The sequence below is a fragment of the Chionomys nivalis genome, chromosome 5 (assembly GCF_950005125.1).
Source record: "Chionomys nivalis chromosome 5, mChiNiv1.1, whole genome shotgun sequence".
Classification (NCBI taxonomy): domain Eukaryota; kingdom Metazoa; phylum Chordata; class Mammalia; order Rodentia; family Cricetidae; genus Chionomys; species Chionomys nivalis.
In genome coordinates this window covers 35,353,788-35,372,786 of record NC_080090.1, presented here as the reverse complement: position 1 = coordinate 35,372,786, position 18,999 = coordinate 35,353,788, and the positions used below count along the sequence as shown (strand labels likewise).

Sequence of the window (18,999 nt, the reverse complement as noted above, 5' to 3'; positions counted from 1 at the left end):
ACACACACCACCACCACCACCAATAACAACAACAACAGTAGCAGCAACAACAAAAAATGTGGAGTGTGATTTGTGTTGTTTGTATAAGCTGAAAGAAAGATCTTGAATAGTTTCTTAACCTAGTGTATTTTTTTCCTGCCTCAAATTAAGGATGGATGAATCAGTTGTAAGCAGTGTGAAGCCATGCAGGGCAGATCAACTCCCAATTGTGGTTATCTATTAGCCTTTAGCCTTCCTGTGTCAGGATACACAGAAAATGTTCACACCAATTGAAGAAATTTTCCAGAGAGAGCTTCCCATGCCAAATGGCTGTCAAGAATCCAACTTCCTCAAATCAGTTGGCCCTCCTTCTATTCAAATTCTATTATCCCAGTAACACCAGGACCAAGATAAACCCTGGGAGAAGAGGGGTCCATCAGGAGTATCCTGTACTGGTTGGTTAAGTCTAAAAGAAGATGAACAGAACTGGCATAAATGCCTCCTGACCTCCCTGGAAATTGAAGGCAGCCTGCTTCAGAGTCTCAGCATCCTTAAGCTGCCTGCTTCTGAGGCTTAGCCTGAGAGCTAGAACAGAGGGGCAAGAAGCACACAGCCACCTTGCTTGGGGTCTTTGTTCTCTCGTATTACCTGGGTCACAGATTTAGCACAAGCAAGGTCATGTCTGCTTGGATCTTATATGTCTCTGACCAAGGAAAGGAAGAAGTAATCAGTTCAAACAAGGAAAACAGCAGGGGTGACTTGAATAATTATCCCTCTTTCAGACAAAATGATGCATTCTATAATGTTATGCAAATCAAATAATGTTTTTTTTTTTTTTTTAATGTGAACTACATCAGTTCACATCCTCATTATCCCAAGGCTTCAGTGTTCAGCCAGGTAATGACAGCTGTGGAAAGAGATCTGGGAACTTATGGCTGCCTTCATTAATCTACCATAGGCAACTGACCTAGTCAAACATCCCTGAATATGACATAAAATTTACTGACTGCATTTTCCCATGAATCGGCTGGATTCCAGCTCTGCATTCTTCACCCCGTGTTAAGGATGGCGACAGATGCAGAAACCGAGGTTACCAGGGAACCTCTCTCAGGCATTCTCTAGCAGAGATAAAGTTCTGTAATTAAGCCGCTGTTCAGCAACGTGGAAATAATACAGTGTATTGGAAAACGGTAATTAACTAAACTATCATCTGTGTAACAGCATGTTACACATGGGACTCATTAGAACCAACTTTGGAATCCAACATCTCCCACTTTAAGGTGGGCAGGAATAAAACTAGGGCTCAGGGACCTCCCACCTGACCTGGCTGGTTGTTGGAAACATTCTCCTGTTACCACTGAGACCCACCAGGTGGTAAATGGCACCCAACGGATGGGAGCGATGCCACCAACACAATTCCTCTTAGATGTTGCTAGAAATTGAGTTTGGGTCTGAGAGTTGTGATTAGGTGGAAACAAAGAGTTTGAATTTCGAGACAATTACATGAGCTCAGCGGATATCAATCATTCTGTGAAGCATTGTGGGGGAGTGTCTGAGCACCTCCCTCTCCTTCATAAATCAGATAGGAGCAGCAGGACCCAGATGGATGAGCCAAGACTAGCAGTGAAGTGACCTGCTTAAGATGACACATGAAGAATGTAGTATTGGGACAGGTACTCATGTCCACCGAGATCCAACCCTGGGGTTCTTTTCTGCCATGACAGGCTCACCTTCTTCATCATGGAAGGTTCCTGTATACCCTGGCAGAAAGATGATGGAAGGTTTTAACCCTTGGCAGGATATCAGAAATGAATGCGGAAGTTTTGTAAAGTATAGTTTTTCCAGATCCTCTTATGAAAACTGGGGCCGAGCATCTGTACTTCTCAAAAGCTCCAGAATTGATCATCTCTGATATGAAGCCAAAACTGGAAGTCATTGATTCAGCTGCAATGATTATACAACAATTTAACATTTAATAACATTTTCTTTATAGGAGCCCAAACTAGTTTGCTCATTCAATAACTACATTTGAGCTCCTATGACCAGATGAGCTAATGTTCTTGGTAAAACATTCATCTTTGGTTCCTGGCACACAGAAAATGTTCAATACCTCAATTATATTCATCACCCCCTAACAAGAGTTCCCATGTTCCAGAGAATGGGTAAAGCGATTCAAATGCAGAGGTAAGGAGCTACTGACAGGCTTGAAGCAGACAGAGGTAAAAAGTTACTGATAACAAAGGAGACGGGCACTGGTCACAGGCAGAGATGGCTTTGCCAGGGACCTGGTTCTGAGATACTCAGTGGTGTGGAAGTGCTCCATGCTTCTTATTGGAATGTTCTGGGTTAGTTTCTGGAATGTATTGAACTGTCCGACAGCTAATATCAGTTTTCAACAGAAGACAAAAATCAAACAAACAAACAAAAAACAGGTTCTGAGATGCCATTCTAGATCTGACCCAGAGAAAAACTGAGTCTCATTCCTTATTCTCAAAATCTTCTAGAAAATACTAGGTAGAAATTCATGATCCTGCACACCCCAAGAAAGCCCAGTGTCCTTGCACTGTGACAAGCCTGTCTCCGGGAGGTAGCAGGTGCAGGGAGGCAGCTGTATCATCCCTGTGCCAGCTCTGTTATTGTCGCTTCTGAGTGGTACTCTTCCGGTAATAAGGAAGCCTACCTTAAATGTTGTTGACAAGGGCTAAGAAGACAGCGTGCAATTTGTAAAGCACAGGAGTGGAGGCAAAGCAGTGTATGGCGTTGAAGAGAGGACTTCTAGCATTCAGTCACCCGTAGGGGAGAAGCTTTGAAGGCCATCCCCATAGAACAAGGGAGATGCTGCTATGTTGCCACTGCTGGCCAGCTGTCCTGGCCTTCATTGGCCCTGTATGCTATGGAGACACGGGGCAGGACGAGCAAGGCAGGGAGAAACTAGAATTCCAGCTTCCAGCTTAGTGATGGACGATTCATCCCTCAATCCTCTTGTCAGCTCCCATTTGTGTGGTTCTCATCTTTATTTCATGAATATTTCATTCTCAGAGCGATGATTCCACATCCCCCATAAATCTCGCAAGTGGCTCTTTACTGCGTCCCCAAGAGCTTGGTGCACTCACCTGCATTGGGTAACTACATAATTGTCTGATTCCTCAGAAAAAATATGAGCTCAAATGCGCATGAATATTAAGAGGTTCAATGCACATTACAACCCTTCCCCAAAAAGGTGTCTAAACTCGGAAGACATCACAGCACAAGTCGTTAAACACAGCTTGGGCTCCACCCAAAGACAGCTTTTTCAGCTCTTAAGAAATATAGCTGGTATCCCAAAATGAAACATTCCAAGAGTTTCCAGCCAGCCTCGCCTAATTGCAAGGCTGCTCCATAAAACATGGAACAGCAGCAATGTGAAGGGGATCTAAATGAAATACCTTCATTATTTCAGTACCCATTTTAAAGATAGAATTCTAAAGTATTGCCATCTCACGTCCATCCTCTGTTCATAGATGATGAGGTTCAAACCCCTCGCCCTGGCATTGAGATACTGGAAATAGACCCATGCTCCTTCCTCGGGCTCTTCTACTGGCTTTTCTTTCCTGTCCTTACTTCCTGTTACCTTTATTCAGCTTGTCAAAAATACAACTTTTCATCTCATCTCCAGTTCAGTGATTTTTACTGGTTTCTCAAGTATCCACACTCATCTCCTCAAGCTCCAAGACTATTTACTAATCACTATACACCATAACCCCCAGCTACCCCACCATGTGCTGGCTAGGCCGGGCCCGCTCTGTGCTGTAGTGGTTCTTACTGCTTAGGTCAGGACAGCCCAATCTCCATGATGGAGACTGGTGAGCTGTGCTGTAGTTGCCCAGGAAGTAAGAAGTACCCTTAAAGGGAGGAAAGGGCTCCACATGGACATTATTGTTAACAGAAGCAAGGAGGGAAGTGGTATAAACTTCCTCTGAAAGTTGAGAACCTATAAAAACAGGGGAGGGTTCCCATGCAATCCATCTAAACAGCAACAGAAGGCAAAGGCTGGGCAGCCCCTACTGTGCTTCCTCTATGTCTCTGTCGTTCTCGTCTCTGTCTGGATGCAGGCTGACACCCAGGCAAGGGGCTCACACTGTGGAAGCGTAAATTGTTTGTAAATGTATTCTCTCCTATCAGCAAGTGTACATTTATGCAGAAGTGAGAAAGCAAGAAGGGGTCCTGCCAGGAAAGAAGCAAACAATTTGTGCTTTCACAAGCTGGACATCCCTTGGTCTTCTATGTTCTCTCTTTGCTTATTTATGTCTGTGTCTGTCTGTCTCTCTCTGTCTCTGTCTCTCTCTCTCTTCCTCCCTCCCTCTCTCTCTCACTTATACTGTGTGACCACATCTGGAATGATCACCACATTAGGGGCTATGAAGGCAAAAGAATAAAAGTAGACAAGCTCCTCCCACCTGAAAATAAACCTCCCTTGCTAACCTGACCTGTGCAGCATTTGTAGAGGGAAACCAAGAGGCTTCCTGAGAAGGAAAGCCCAGACCTCAAACAAGCTGACAACATCAGTGGGGATACAATGTGGGTCAACCAATGTCTTTTCTGTCTGTCCCATCTTCCCTCTTCCTACTTAGAGGGGCCCTGGGACCACCCACCATACCTGCCTGAAGATGCTCTTATGTATAAAGTCCTGGGATGGTAGTGGCAGGAAAGGTGCCCTGGCTTTGGTATGGGGGAACTGACAAGATTCTGCAGTTGCTGAGGACTCTGGGGCTTCTTCTTTATCTGTTCATTAGTAAGTCAGGGTCCCTCCCCTTTTAAATATAAAAAAAACTTTTGAATATATAATCATTTCCCAACTTAACAAGAACCATTAAACCCCCCTCCCCTTTCCTCCTGTGGTTCAGGGATGACAGGAGAGCCTTCAAGATGGTAGAAAAGCCAGGCTTCTTTCTTTCCGTCCTTCTTCCCTCCCTCCCTTCCTGTGGACACTTTAGCGCTGACTGCAGTGCATGCCATTAGAGAACAAAACACTGACTAAAAGAGTAGTGAGTAGGAGGGACAGGGAGACAGCCATCGCCTTCCTGTCAGTCAGAGGGACAGGGAGACAGCCATTGCCTTCCTGTCAGAGGGACAGGGAGACAGCCATTACCTTCCTTGTCAGAGGGACAGAGAGACAGCCATAGCCATAGCCTTCCCTGCCAGGGACTTCCTTGCAGACTGATGGGTAAGGGTGCAGCCAGCCAATCATGGGTAAGGGTGCAGTCAGCCAAGCAGTTCTTGGAAAGAGATGCCAGGAATCTTTGCTACAGAAGTCCAGTTCCCTGCCCACACCAGGCTGAGTGAGATCATTCACCTCTTCCCGCCTAATACCTGTCTGTGGTTCCTGCCCCAGTTTGCTTTGCTTTTCTCCTTGACGTTCCACCTCTTAAGCCAATTAATGAACCTGTGTGTCACGTCCAGTACAAATGAAACCAGGAACATCAGGCAGCGTTCTTAATAACGACTGCTTTTGGACAGAACGCCAGCTGTTTTACAGTTTCCTCTTGGAGATTTATCTCCAGAGGCCTCTGAAGAATCCATGAGCCAAAGTCTGATTCTGGATGAAGCCAGCATGTGTTTAGCAGGCAGGGACCACACACGGATGGAGGATCTGAGCTTGTCCTATAGATGCCTATGTATGCTTCTGTGAGCAAAGCATCATCACAACACGATGCTCTCTGACACCCTCTTTTAAGAGAATTCCCTTTAAGGGTCCATTTAAAAAAACAAATCAGAAAATGACCTTGAAGAACAAATCCCCAACAAGATGGATGTGTCTAGGGACAGAATCAGCAGTGGCTGGTATACATAGTGAGAGAAGTACCCAGAACCTAGAGTCTGGAGTTTCTCCCAAAGTGGTAAGGCTAGGCCTTGTGAGAATGAGGGGAGAGAAAAGAAAGGGAGACAGTGGTGACAGGAACCCCTTGCCTACTGGGGTCATGGGACCTATGACTGTGGGTGAGACACCAAAGAGAACCAAGAAGGAATGCGGGCTCCTCTCTTACCCTACAGGTGGTCTCTCCAGGTCAGGGTGGAGGCACATGAATGGGGCAGGGTGGGGAAGGGCTCTCTGGCGCTGCCCACGCTGTACCTGCTCTATAGATAAATACAGGACTTTAGTGGCCATGGCTGGTCCCTTGGCACTTTGTTCAAACATGAAAACATCCCCTATATTTTCTCTCTTGCTTTAAAAATAAAAGGAAATGTGACATATACCCCCAAAATCCAATGCTGCCGTGCCAAGACAAGGTGACTCTGATAAATGCTAACTAGAAGAAAACCACCCACCAAATAAATGGCCCAGGGAGACACCCTGCCTCTGTACTATGGCAAGACTATGAGGACACCAACCTCTTTGGGGGTCTCCTGGTGGCACCGGTTGCTGTTCCACCATAACTCTAGAGCAGCCACAAGGCAGGCAAGGAGGAGGCCGATGGCCAAGATGCAGAAGACCCCGGCAAAGCTGTGTAGCTTAAGGGATTTGCCCTCAGCCTGGGCACTGGAATGGCTGGTGAGGTCACAGCGGCCTGTGTGTGGCCACCACTTCTGCTTGAGCACATCCAGGTCCCCTGTGTCTTGCAGCTCCAGGATCCTGTAAGACACAATACAGGTGAGTCATAGCCATTGACTTCCTCAGGTTAGCCATCAGGTCCTGTCAACAGCATGGCATGCTTACCCTGGAAGCATCACAGTAATTCTCAGAGTCAGATTCTTCCACAGTGCCTTCTGCACCACGCACCCAGAGTGCTTCCTTCAGAGCATACAATAGTAGGTGATCCCTCCTCACCGAACCAGTGGCAAAAGGTTCAGTGACATAGTATGCCAGGTCCCTCATGCGAATTGTAGAGAAAATTCTCAGGATAAACTTGGGGCATGCAGAAATGAACTAGGGGAACCCCTGGAATGCAGATTTAGTATGCTCACAGTCATAAAAAAGAAAGTTGTCCATCAAATTTTAACATCTAAAAGTCAAACATCCTTAATCCAAGGACCTGGAATCCAAAACACTTCAAAGTCTGAAACTTTTTGCAGATCTGCATGATACCACAAATGGAAAATTCTACATTTGACTTCTTACATGTTAATAAACACAAACTTTATTACATACACAGACTTATTTAAAACATCTCATAAGATTATACACAGATTATATATGTGTATGATACATATGAACCATAAATTAATTTCATGTTTATACTTAGGTCCTATTCCCAGTTATTCCATTACATACATGCAAGTATTTCAAATCAGGGAAAAAAATCCAAACTCTTAAGCTGTTATTGTCCTGTCCATTTTGGAAAAGGGAAACTCCATTTGTCTACCCTGTTTGCCCTACTGGGACTCATGCTATCCTTCATCATTTCATTTAGAAAGATTCTGTGCCAAGAACGATGCTCAAAGCTGCTAAGCTTGTGGTCTAAAGATGCACATGTCAACAACGAGTGTCAGTGTGAAGATCAAAGCGGTGATGGACACAAGGAAATGAGTGGAGAAATGCCAGGGAGACACACACACCCAGGGGTTTCTAACTGCAGCCTCAAAGAGGAGCAGACAGCAGTGGAGGAAAGCCAGGAGGACGATGGATCATGCAGCAACAATGGTGGTCCAGTTGTTTCCTTGGGTCCCTTGGCAGGGTGTAGCCAACCTCTATACCTGGCAGATGTTTCTGAATCTTAGAGGCCAACCCTCTGGGATTAATAATCCTATTGTCTTACTTTATAGCGAAGGAAATCAAGGCACAGAGACATGAAATGCCTTTCCAGAGACTGGCAACCATTGAAACTGGAATAGGTGTGAATATCCTGTCTGGTACAAAAGACTCATTGCAGTTGGCCATCCACAACACAGAGTGAAGCTGTCACGTGGTGAATGAGGAAGATGGAGGCATAGGATGAAGTCATAAAGCAGACACACTGAGATGCGCTCTAACAAGGTGAGAGGGGGTCTGATTGCATAATGGTGGGACAAGTCCTCATGCTGGCTTCTACCACTGTGGTGTTTTGTGTGCTCCTTCTGTAACTTAGAGCTCTACACAGTGAGAGGGCCAGGTATCACGGGTGGCTTGCAGATTCAAATTAGAAAAGCCTTTCCATCTGATAGGTAGTTATCTATGAGTCTGGTCCATGGAGATGCATTTAGCTCACAGGCCTGTGAAGTTAACGAACTGCAGAAGCTCAACCTGATAGTTGTATAGCCTCTGCACTGGACTTGCATCCATAGTTCTGAGGCTGGGCCCACATACCACGCAGAGGTCTGATGTCTCCCAGGTCCTGTCTCTATCATGGGCCAGCATGGTGTAGCCTCTTATTGTCTGAGAAGGACCCCACTCAGGACGGAGTAGGCTTTGATCTCATCTGTGTTTTACTGGATGAGGACCAAATGCTGCTACGCCTCACTGATTTGTGGTTCCCATTCTAATGAGTAGGGCTGCAGCTTTCTATGTTTGTCATGCACAAGCTTAGTAGATATCAAAACAAAAGCTACTTGTTATCAGATATTTGTCCTGTCAACAAATGTGTGAATGCATTTGCTGAATAATGAACACAAACTAAGCTGGAAGGGCCATAGAGAGAATATAAAAACATTCAGCAAGAAATCAGGGCAGTGATAATCCCCAAAGGCTTAGAACGTGGCCATGCCTGGAAGGACATGGTCTCTGAGGTCACTGATTTACATGCGCATTTTTGTGTTTTGTGGCTGTGCTCAGAATGTCCCTGGGAACCACAGCTCTCTGCAATGGCACGGTGGATGATGAACAGGACCCTATAGTGTCCACCTCACTATCGTGCGTGGCTTTGGTCATCCAAAGCTGTGTGGCTGTTCCATGGCCTTTTTAAATCTCTGGTGACTGGGGTGAGTAGGGGGAGCTTAATGTAAGTTATAGACACTGATACACAGGGATCAGCCCATCCAGGAGACTTGAGACTGAAGTACTGCTGACTCCTCATGAAGACATCAGACCCCTTTGTTTGTAGAAACAGATGTGTCACGGATAGAGATTAATTCTAATCCAGATTCTGAACCTCTCAACCCTAGCTCTCTCATTACCAATATCTGTGATTAGATAAAGATACCCATCTCAGGGGCCATTAGCTTATAACCCAGTGAATAGTAACAGATTCTGTAAGAACTGCGTGGTAGTCGTGAAGCTGAGTGGCCCTACTGAGAAGCTTCTTATCAAGTCAGTCTTCGCAGGAGCTACCTCTTATTGAGAGAACACTGCAGGGAGAAATCATTTGCACTTCTTGAATCTGCCTAACTGCATGCAGAGCAATGCTTCATCTGCCTGTCTTACTTCCTGAAGGCCTGAGCACTGAATTTACCTGACTTACCCAAAGATGTAATCAGAAAGAGGCAATGCAATTCTTCAGCTCTGGGCAATTAATGATCTGGGGGCAGGAGCATGCTCTTTCTGTGACAACAGGCTGTTATCCAAAGGTCAAGTTCTGACCTGGGAGATGGAAAGGCCCTTTAAGGACCATAGGATCTGATCTCCTCACAGTTTCTGGGCAATATCAGGCATGCTGCTTAAATTTTTTAGACTTTTTCTCCTTACAGTTGTATGCATCTTTTTATGGCACATCCTATTTCAGAAAGAAAGTGTGGCGATTTACAGGAAAACATGGATTAAAACAAAACAAACAACGAAACAGGAAAGCATGAATATAGATGTAACAGGACAAACAAGCCATGTGCACAGAGTGCCTTCAAGAACGAGGCTAAACTAATGTGCACTATAACAATCTATACTCCTTCTTATGAGGAACCAGAGCGATAATAGCCATTTCCTGAAGCCAGTTGCTCTATTTTCCAGACAGATATAATTGCAGGTACTTTGCTTTATTCAATAGTTGTGGAGCCTGCGACACAGTAGGTGCTCAATAAATGGCTATTACGTTGCTAAACACTTATTGAATGCCCACTCTGCATGCTGTGGTCTGCAAAACTGTTTTAGCACGTAACCGCCATACCACATACACTTACGTCTACAGCCTAGCCTCTTCTAAGGCAAACAAATAGCTTGACTCCTAGTATGAAGGGAAAGGTGACCACAGAAATTCCAGATAAGCCTGGGATCTGCTAGGTATATAGTGTAGACCCGCATTCAAATGACGTGGTGTGTGGCCCCCTGATTAGCTCCCTTCATTTCTCTGAGGCATGTTCAAGCTGAAGGTAGTTTACACTGGACTTGAGTCTCTTCTAGACCCGCTGACAGCAGAGAGAAATAATGACTGGAGAATTCTCCTGAAGAGTAGATACCTGTCTGTTGGACGGAGGGAGGCTACCAGCTCATGGGGACGCTGTGCTGTGGAGACATATAACAATATTGTAGCAGCTCAGCACAGTCCTTGGAACCCAACATCTTCTGATGAAACTCTGAAGGGTAAATTTTTCTTAAAATAAGAATAACAAGTCTGGACATTTCAGTTTTGTTTCTGTGGCCACTGTAATGGGAGGAAGAAGCCAGAGGGTCCCAATAGACTTTCATAAGGACTCCATAGCCATGCAGAAAAAAAAGATCTGTAAAGACCTGTATCACAGCTAGCTTCCTCTCTGGTGCCCAGCCCCAACCTCATGCTGGTTGTGGTCTACTAACCTATGAAGTCATGTAAAGAATATCTAACTATTTCTGTTGTAAGCATTGCAGCTTAGACAGAAAGGTATCCTGGCAGTCGGGAGTCAAGGAATACCACAAAGTCACACCACACAACAAATCTCACACAAGAGATTTATTGGGAAGGAAAAATCAGAAGGGTGGCTGCCTCTGCTCGGGTGAGAAACAGCAGAGAGCTGAACAGATGGAAGGATTTATATAGTGTTTCTTGGGGATAGGGCGGGACTTTTCAGGGTGAAATTTTCCAGGGCAGAGATTGGTGTGATTTCAAGTCCAGAGATTGGACTTTTTACTCTGTAGTGTGGGGGCAGAGCCCAGCAATTAGAGCGTTCTGTGTGTAGATCCTGACAGTAGGAGTTCTGCTTACATTCACATGCAGCAAGGCTATTGGCAGTGGAGGGGACCAACACCACTTCCCTGACTCATATCTCCATCTTGAGGATTTTCAACTGACATTCCCAACCTCGTTGCTATGCTGACCATTTGACAACACAGTAGAGATCCAAGCTTCCTAACTAACATCCCTCTCTTATTTCTCCAATATACTGATAGTATATTGACTCATTTCTGCAGATTTACAGAAGAAAACTGAACAGAGCTAGCTCATGGGCCTCCAACATCCCACTAACAGGTCCCATATATCCATGAGCACTGTCTTGAGACAGTGTTGCTGCAACATTGGCCTTATGGGTCCCCTTACCATCTGCTCTACAGTGAGTGGTGTTTGCAGATTGATGGTCTGTGCAATCACCTTGAACCTCCCATCTAAGAAAATAAACATGCATATTCTTCAGAAATGCCGTTGTGTTCTGAATTCCAAAGAGAAGCCATACCTTGAGTTTCAGCAACTGAGAAATACTTCTCTGTTTTCACAGCTCCGCTCCAGAGGGCAGAACGAGGGACCTAACACATGCTTGATGAAGTTCTGCAGAGAGCCTGAAGCCTCACTTAACTGCTCCTACCCCTTCACCAAATTTTGCAAGCATGCTACTGACTAAATAGGTTGCAAACCCTCCTTCTCAGCCTTCTTGGGTGGAGCCGAGGCTTACTGATCATGAGCAGGAGGATCCAATGGAGAATTCCAGGATAGGACAGGCGGTGGGATTTTCAGATTCAACAGCAACATGGCCCCACATCAGAGCTCAGGAGAGCTGCAAGTATAAGGCCCAGAACTCTCTCCCTTTCACCCTGAGTTAGAGTGGAAAAGAGATGATCTTCAACAATTCTACTGTATCCATCTGGTTATTCTTTAAGTGGATAACACAAGGACATTGGAATTCATCTGTTGATCAGGCAACTAGGAGCTACCCCTAACTGAATGGACTTGTCCATGATAATGTTTCTGCCACCTCTTGTTGGTTATGATGGGTAGAGCCTTTCCCTAGAACATTTTCAGTGACTGCTAGCTAATTCCTTCATCAGTGGGCTGCCCCACCACAGATAAATGAAATCTGAGGGTCCAAGGCTAGACCTCTTTAGAGACAAGACAGAATGTCTGCTGGTAAACTGGCTACTAAAAAACAACCATTGAATTACCTGTATCTTTTGGTTCTATCTTCCCTGCCTAAAGTTGGATCATCCAGACCATAGGAACTACTATGACAAAAACCAGTGTGGGGAAAAAAAAAGAGAATAGTTCTTAATAACTTCATCATGCCCAAGAGTCTAGAGCTAAGCAGGCTCAAGGGACAAACTCATACTAGCAAGCACATGGGAGATGAAACATAAGCACAGAGTAGACATGCTACATTGGTTTCTGATGGAACCACCCATTTAGTTCCCCAAGGCTGAACACTTCCTGTCTCTTTAGCCCCATGGCCTCTTTCTCTAAAACACTCTCAAGTTTCTCTAATATTAATGAGCATAAATTAGAATTAATTAACTCTCAGAAGGTGGCATAGAAACCCAGAAGCCTATGTTTTGATGTGGGGAGAGTGGGGGATACAGGAAAGGAGAGATTGTCCTTCCTACTGTCACAAACAAAGGACCAGCTCTAGATCTTGCCCCAGTAGACAGCAGCATCTCCTTCAGCCGGGAAATTGGATGCAAGTCAACAGGCCCCATCAGGTCACACGTGGCACACATGGACACAGACATCTGCTTCTCTGACTCTCACCTTTGCATCTCCACATGGACGACTCACACTGTGAAGACACACTTTAAAAAGAGATTTCTAGGTCTCCTAGATCCTACTTGGAATTTATTTATCTGTGTGACTCCTTTGACGCCTCTGTGCCTCTGCTCTCACTACCTCCAAGAAGTCCTTCTGGGACCTATCAGATGCCCTATTCTGCACCTTCCCACCCCCAACACCCAATTGGACTCTGCACTGGTATCACCCACCCACATGATAGTCCCACCCACGGTACTGCCTCCCTTGAAAAGGAACATGAACTTCCTGCTTCTTATCCCAGTACCTATGCAAGGCCCAAAAGGAAGAGTTGAGGTGCTGAGGAAGATGTGAGGACTAATGAATTATTCTGGCTCTTACGTCATAACAGAGGTTATCCTTCTATCCCAGTTGCCAAGGTCCCATGGATGCTGGAATTGTCTTGATGACTGTGCCTACCTCTGGGAGAAGAGGTCCCTGTAGGGGCTGCCATGCTGCAGGGCAATGCCATAGCCCTTGCTGCTGATGCTGTTGCCGATGACAGTCACGGAGCAGTCGTCATCTGTCAGGGCTGCGTACTCCACCACGGCCACATCCCACAGAAACGCGTAGTTCCCCTTCTTGGCCTGAAAGACCCAAATCACCATGAAGCCCAGCAGAGCTATTTGCCCACAAGAGTTTGAAGCAGTGGGACATCACAATAGTTGAGTTTGAGGGGCCCCTCTAAGTGGTTCCATTCAGACTCCACAAAAAATTCTCCTGGCATTTCCTGTGGATTGTGAACACAATACCAGTCGATATCATTCACCGTAGCAGATTCACAGAGCAGGCAGAGTGGAAGAGTGGGAGGTGGGTCACAGAGACCCACTTTGCACATATGACACTCACCCCTTGGGAGTACAGGGAGTAACACTCAGCGGCCTAAGATTTTCAAAGCAGAACTGCAGGGGGCACATGATAGCACCACAGGGGTGGGGAAGAATCTCTTCCCTGGAGAATACAGATGTTCGAGAACTGTTATAAATCTTGTCCACTGACTTTTATTAGGAACCCAACTGCTAAGTCCTGCTTACTGTGAACATGAGTATGGGTTCAGTGGCCCCGGGCAGTCATGATGGAATAGCAAGCAAAAGAACATGTTAGGGTTTGCCATGAATGGTAGGAACCCATTAAGGACAGGCACCTGATGGTCACAGTAATATGCAATGCTTCTGCCACTTGCCTTTATCTGCATTTACATGAGGATAAGCATATGCATAAATGCATGCATTCACATACAACACACACACACACACGTGTCTTCTCCGTTTTTGTTGGTGGGAGGGGGGAGTTGACGCAGGATTTTACTATGTTTCCTAGGCTGGCTTTAAATTTGTTCCTCCTCCTCTAGTCTCCAGAGTGCTGGGATTGTAGGCATGGAAAACTGCCCAGCATGCTCACATACATCTGTGCTGTGCTGTGTATGTGTGCATCATTCATACACAGGAGGCTTCATGCATCAGTACTTTCAAACAGTGTGATGGTTATAGATTCTATTATTGGGGATCTATCTGCATCCACAGCTAAAGTCCTACCCCTCAAACCCTTCCACAGCAGACACTCAGTTCTATCTTGATCTGTGATTCTAACTTTGACTAGAATTTGGGCACCCAGGAAGACTGTGAACAGCTTTTCTTCTTCAAAGGAGACATTGTCGCTTGGTTTTCTTAAAATACTGCATAACATTCTCAGTGTATCAAAGTGCCTAGTTTCCATTCTCTGTGGAGCACACAGATGCTTCTTGTCCTGTCGCCCCTCCCACTATGGCTCACACTGGATGTTATAAAGCATAGGCATAGGATTGGTAGTGGGGCTGAAGCACCACAAACAAAATTAAACCAAGCTGGCAAGCTGTAGGCTTCTTGGAACTGTCCAGGGCATTGTTCCAGTTTCTGCTTTTGTTGGCTTTTCATTTCCCCTAAGCTTCCCCAAGAAGTATATGGATGCTCAGGCGAAAATTAGGCTTCTACTTCTTTCTATTTTTTTTTCTTTTGGGTGGGAGAGTTTAGGTATTGAGAAAGTATCTTATTGTATAGCTCAGATGGGTCTTGAACCCATGATCATTCTGTCTCAACTTCCAAAGTAGTGGTATTACAACATCACACTTAGCAAGATTTTTCTTTTTTCAAGACCCTAAATGCCCATGACCTAAGATGTCTTATTTCCCATCAGATTCTTTCCATCACAAATATTTGTGGGTAGAATGTGACCTCTTGGATCCGGAATTGGCTTTCTGCAGCCTTTCACACAATATTGTAAGAAATGACACACACCTATGCCACCTATTGCCTTTCTCCAGGGGAAGCAATTCAAATATTACACCAAGGTCTCATTCCTTGGTCAATTCAATCCCAGAAGTCTTAAAAGACTTTGACCCAGGTTGCAAAACTGCACACATCTCTCTCCCTCCACATAGGAAGATAAGAGACTTTGTAAATTTTTCCCACTGGCAGACACGCTTTTCCATGAAAAGATATAAATTTTCAACCTCTTAGTACCAAGTTTATCCACAAAATATTGACTTATGACCTAATATTTGGTTTTAGTTAGACTAGGAAACATTTCACATCCATGCTCGCAATTCAACATGACAATCAGATACGGCTATTTGTATGATTTCCAAAGGGCATGTCATGTTGAAGGAAGAATTAAGATCAGCTTCCTTTCTAACTCTCAACTGATATTTCAAGATAAAAAAGAAAGAAAGAAAGAAGCTGGCTCAGGCCAACTGGAAACTGACTCTAGAAAAGCCCCTGTGGGCATTCTGAGGGGGCATCTGGAATTCTTCGGGCCACAAGTTCATGAGCATGAAGTGTGTAGACTCACAGAAAAGCGAACATATCTGTGGGAAAAGCCTGCATTTACAGCCCTGTTGGACTAAGCCGGGCAGGGCACAGCATCTGAAAACATGATGGAAATGCTCCTGCCTCCACTCCATGCGACACACTAAGACTTTTCTCCACAAGTAAGCGATTGCCTTCTTGAGCCGATGAGTGACTCAATGTTCCTATTTGCAAACACGGACTAAATTAGTCAGGGTCTTTCTTATTTGCTCGAAGAAACATGTGGTTAGATTCCCGATCTACATGACAGTACCATAGCATAAGGACTAGTAAAAGTCTGTGTAACAGGACCCAACTGCAAAGGGGTAGGTCAGAGTCTGGATCTCTCTGTACAACATATTTTTAACATAATTTTAGCTCAAAAAAAAAATCCCGTTTTCTCAGTATCCCCAGAATTCCACGGCGCACTCCCTCAGTCTCATGCTGCGTAAAATGCGGTACTGAAATTTCCCCATAAGAAGAACTCTTTGCATGCAGCTGTCTCCATAATCTTTCTGGCGAATCATCAAGGCTGTATGAGATCATCATGCCATCATCAAAGCAACTGTGCACTGTGAACACTTCAGATATAACTGAAAAATGTCAAAAGGGCTGGAGAGATGGATCGGCCAGTAAAACCTTGGCTGTGCAAGCATGAGGACCTGAGTTCATATCCCTAGCACTCGTGGAAAATGCTGGGGACAACATCATGAGCCTACGATCCTACGGCTAGGGAAATAGAGACAGGGTTCCTCATTCCTTGCTGACCAGCGTGTCTAGCCCCATTGGTGAGCTCCAGGTCTCGGTGAAAGAGATTCGCTTAAAAGTAATACGGAGAGCAATTGAAAAAGATACCTGGTGATAAAGTCTAGTTGCTGCAAACACACCTACATACTTATACATGTACGCATGTCAAGGCATTCACACCAATCATAGCTCTGTAGCCTTCATGCAAGCCCCACTCTTGATCTTTGTAGAATGATTCCTCCTTTGATTTAAAAAGTCCAGGATGTAGTTCCTGTAGGGTTGGAATAAATTTTCTACACACATCCTAATAACTATGAATCTACCTCCTTATTTGATACTGCCTATATACAAGGTTGGCTTGACCATACGGGAGACACCTACTTTTTAAGTTTCTGAACTCCAGAAGCGCCAAGACTCTTCTCTTTCTCCTGTCCCCCTGTCACAACCTCCTCTCTCTCTCTCTCTCTCTCTCTCTCTCTCTCTCTCTCTTCTCTCTCTCTTTCTGAGTGTTTGCTTTGACTGTAAAATATCCCCCACTGGCATATGTTTTAGACATTTATTTTTTAGCTAGTGAGGCTCTTTTAGGATACTTTGGAACTTTTGCAAAGTGGAGTCCTGACGGATGCTTAAGTTACCAGCAGAAAGCCTTACCCAGGCACTGGCTCCTGCCTCACTCTTCATGTCCTGGCCCACGGCGATGTGAAGGGCCACTGCCACATGCCTCTACTAATGAGCAGAGATCTGGCATTCTTCCCCAGCTCACTGAACCAAGTCCTCTGAAACCAAGAGCTAAAATAGTGTCCCTCCTTAAGGTGCCTAAGCCAGACACTATGGTCCACAGCACTGTGAAGGTAATTTATAATCCAAGCCAGTGTTTCTTTTCACTCTGCTCCCTCATTCAGCTTCCCCCTGTTACTTTACGACAACATATCTACACTCTTTCTCCATTCTCCATGCCTGGAGCTCAAATCAGAAAGCTTCCACTCGAGGATACAGTGTTAATTACTATGTACAGTGACTTCTTTCAAGAAGGGATAGTTTTAGACTCTTGAGAAGACTGAAGAGAAATAGGAATTTAGTCTGTTTTCAGCTAGGCAACATTCACATAGAAGATGAACCAAGCTACCTCCCGGCAGTATCCCAGAGTCCCAACCCTAAATGTGTCAATGGATCTTTGAATTCACTATTTTTACAACTTCCTATTTTTACTTCCTTCTGCCTGTGTCTTTCAGTATGGTCCTTTTCCTACTTCCCAGGAGGCTGTGGTGAGTTAGGGAAGGCAGTGTCTGCAACAGGCATGACAGGCTGTGGGTGGCTTAGAAAGAGAGTGTTGACATTACTTCATAATGCCTAAACGATCAAAGTGACTCTACAGCCTTTTGTTCTACTATTAAAACAACACCAATCCAAACACTTATTTCGTCCTTTCGCTGGATTGAATTACCTTTAACTGGCAGTCCATTTGTATTATCAAATGTATTCTGAATTTTTAATCGTGCATTTACATGCATCATTCAGTTACTGAAAAGCTGGGTGGCAGACAAAGGCTGTCCATGCAGTCTTAATGTTCTTCTAGCCCCTGCCTCTACGCACATCTTAGATGGGCATGCATAGCCAGTTCCCCAGTTTCTCGTGACCCCGGAAAGCTCCTTAGGGTTAGCTCTGGGGTCCTGGGACACAAGTCTAAGCTTCTTTAAGATGCTGGAGAAGGTATCAGTAGATTATTTTTTAAGACAAGATGGCAACATTAATATTGCCTTGAAATACAATGCGAACGGCTCTACAGTATGATTTTTAATTAATAATGACCAATATCAGTGGAATTAATGCAAAAACGGGATTATCTTTCATGGTTACTAGCACCAGAAAATGATAGCACTTTAGAAAGTAATGCAGCATTATATAATGTGGACATTCAAAGTCATTGTATCTTTTATCCTGGCAAATCGGAATTTAACCTAAAAAGTAACTCAGTATTCAGAACTGGCACTAAAGCAAACATGTGACTATTTTAACTCTTCAGTGTCAGGGAAATAAGTTAATAAATGATGGTTCATGAATATGAACTCAGTGCAACACACGCTAACTTCAAAGAAGAACGAAAAGCTATACACACAACCCTAAAGCTCTTGGGAATATTTTCCTCTAATCTTAGCCTGCTTCTAAATATTGTACTTGCTACTTTTTTTTCTGCTCCTTCCCAATATACAACATTGATTAACTGATTAATTAATTAATTAGAACAAAATAACAATAATTGGCTCAAGCATGAAAAACACATAGGTGAGGATGTTAGAGAGAGGAAGCCGAATATCTCTGCCAATCAATAAGGTCAGTAAAGTCACGGGCACGTGGGACTCCATTAGCAGAATACAAAGCAATGGCAAGTGGAAGAATCATGGTTTCTCTCCTCTGAACTTTCTTAGTAAATAGATCCCAGCTTCCTCTCTGGGGTCCACGAAGGCTAAAGCTGAGAATAGAGACAAGAGGTTGCCTGGCCCCACTCTAAACACATCCTTTCTAACATTTTTCAAAATAAAATCAGCCTATAATATGGAGGAAGGCCAGGCATCATGGACATAGCCAGAAGTGAGCTGCAGCATGGTGACTCACTTGCTCTCCCCTGTACCACACTGGTAATAAAATGAGATTGCATGGCCATGCTTTGC

The 18,999-nt window shown here is 44.6% G+C and overlaps 1 protein-coding gene across 3 annotated transcripts in view; it reads right to left on the bottom strand.

Moving 5' to 3' along the window:
* Positions 1-18,999, bottom strand: part of Grid1 (glutamate ionotropic receptor delta type subunit 1) — a 775,861-nt gene that overhangs the window by 7,024 nt on the left and 749,838 nt on the right. For 2 of the 3 annotated variants that reach the window (XM_057770778.1, XM_057770779.1), the window contains exons 14-15: positions 13,182-13,348; positions 6,349-6,589 (exon numbers count right to left, since the gene is read on the bottom strand). In XM_057770778.1, the coding sequence (XP_057626761.1) occupies positions 6,349-6,589; positions 13,182-13,348 (408 nt within the window). Of the gene's footprint in view, positions 1-6,002; positions 6,094-6,348; positions 6,590-13,181; positions 13,349-18,999 lie in introns of all 3 variants that reach the window. The other variant, XM_057770780.1, reaches the window with a different exon arrangement.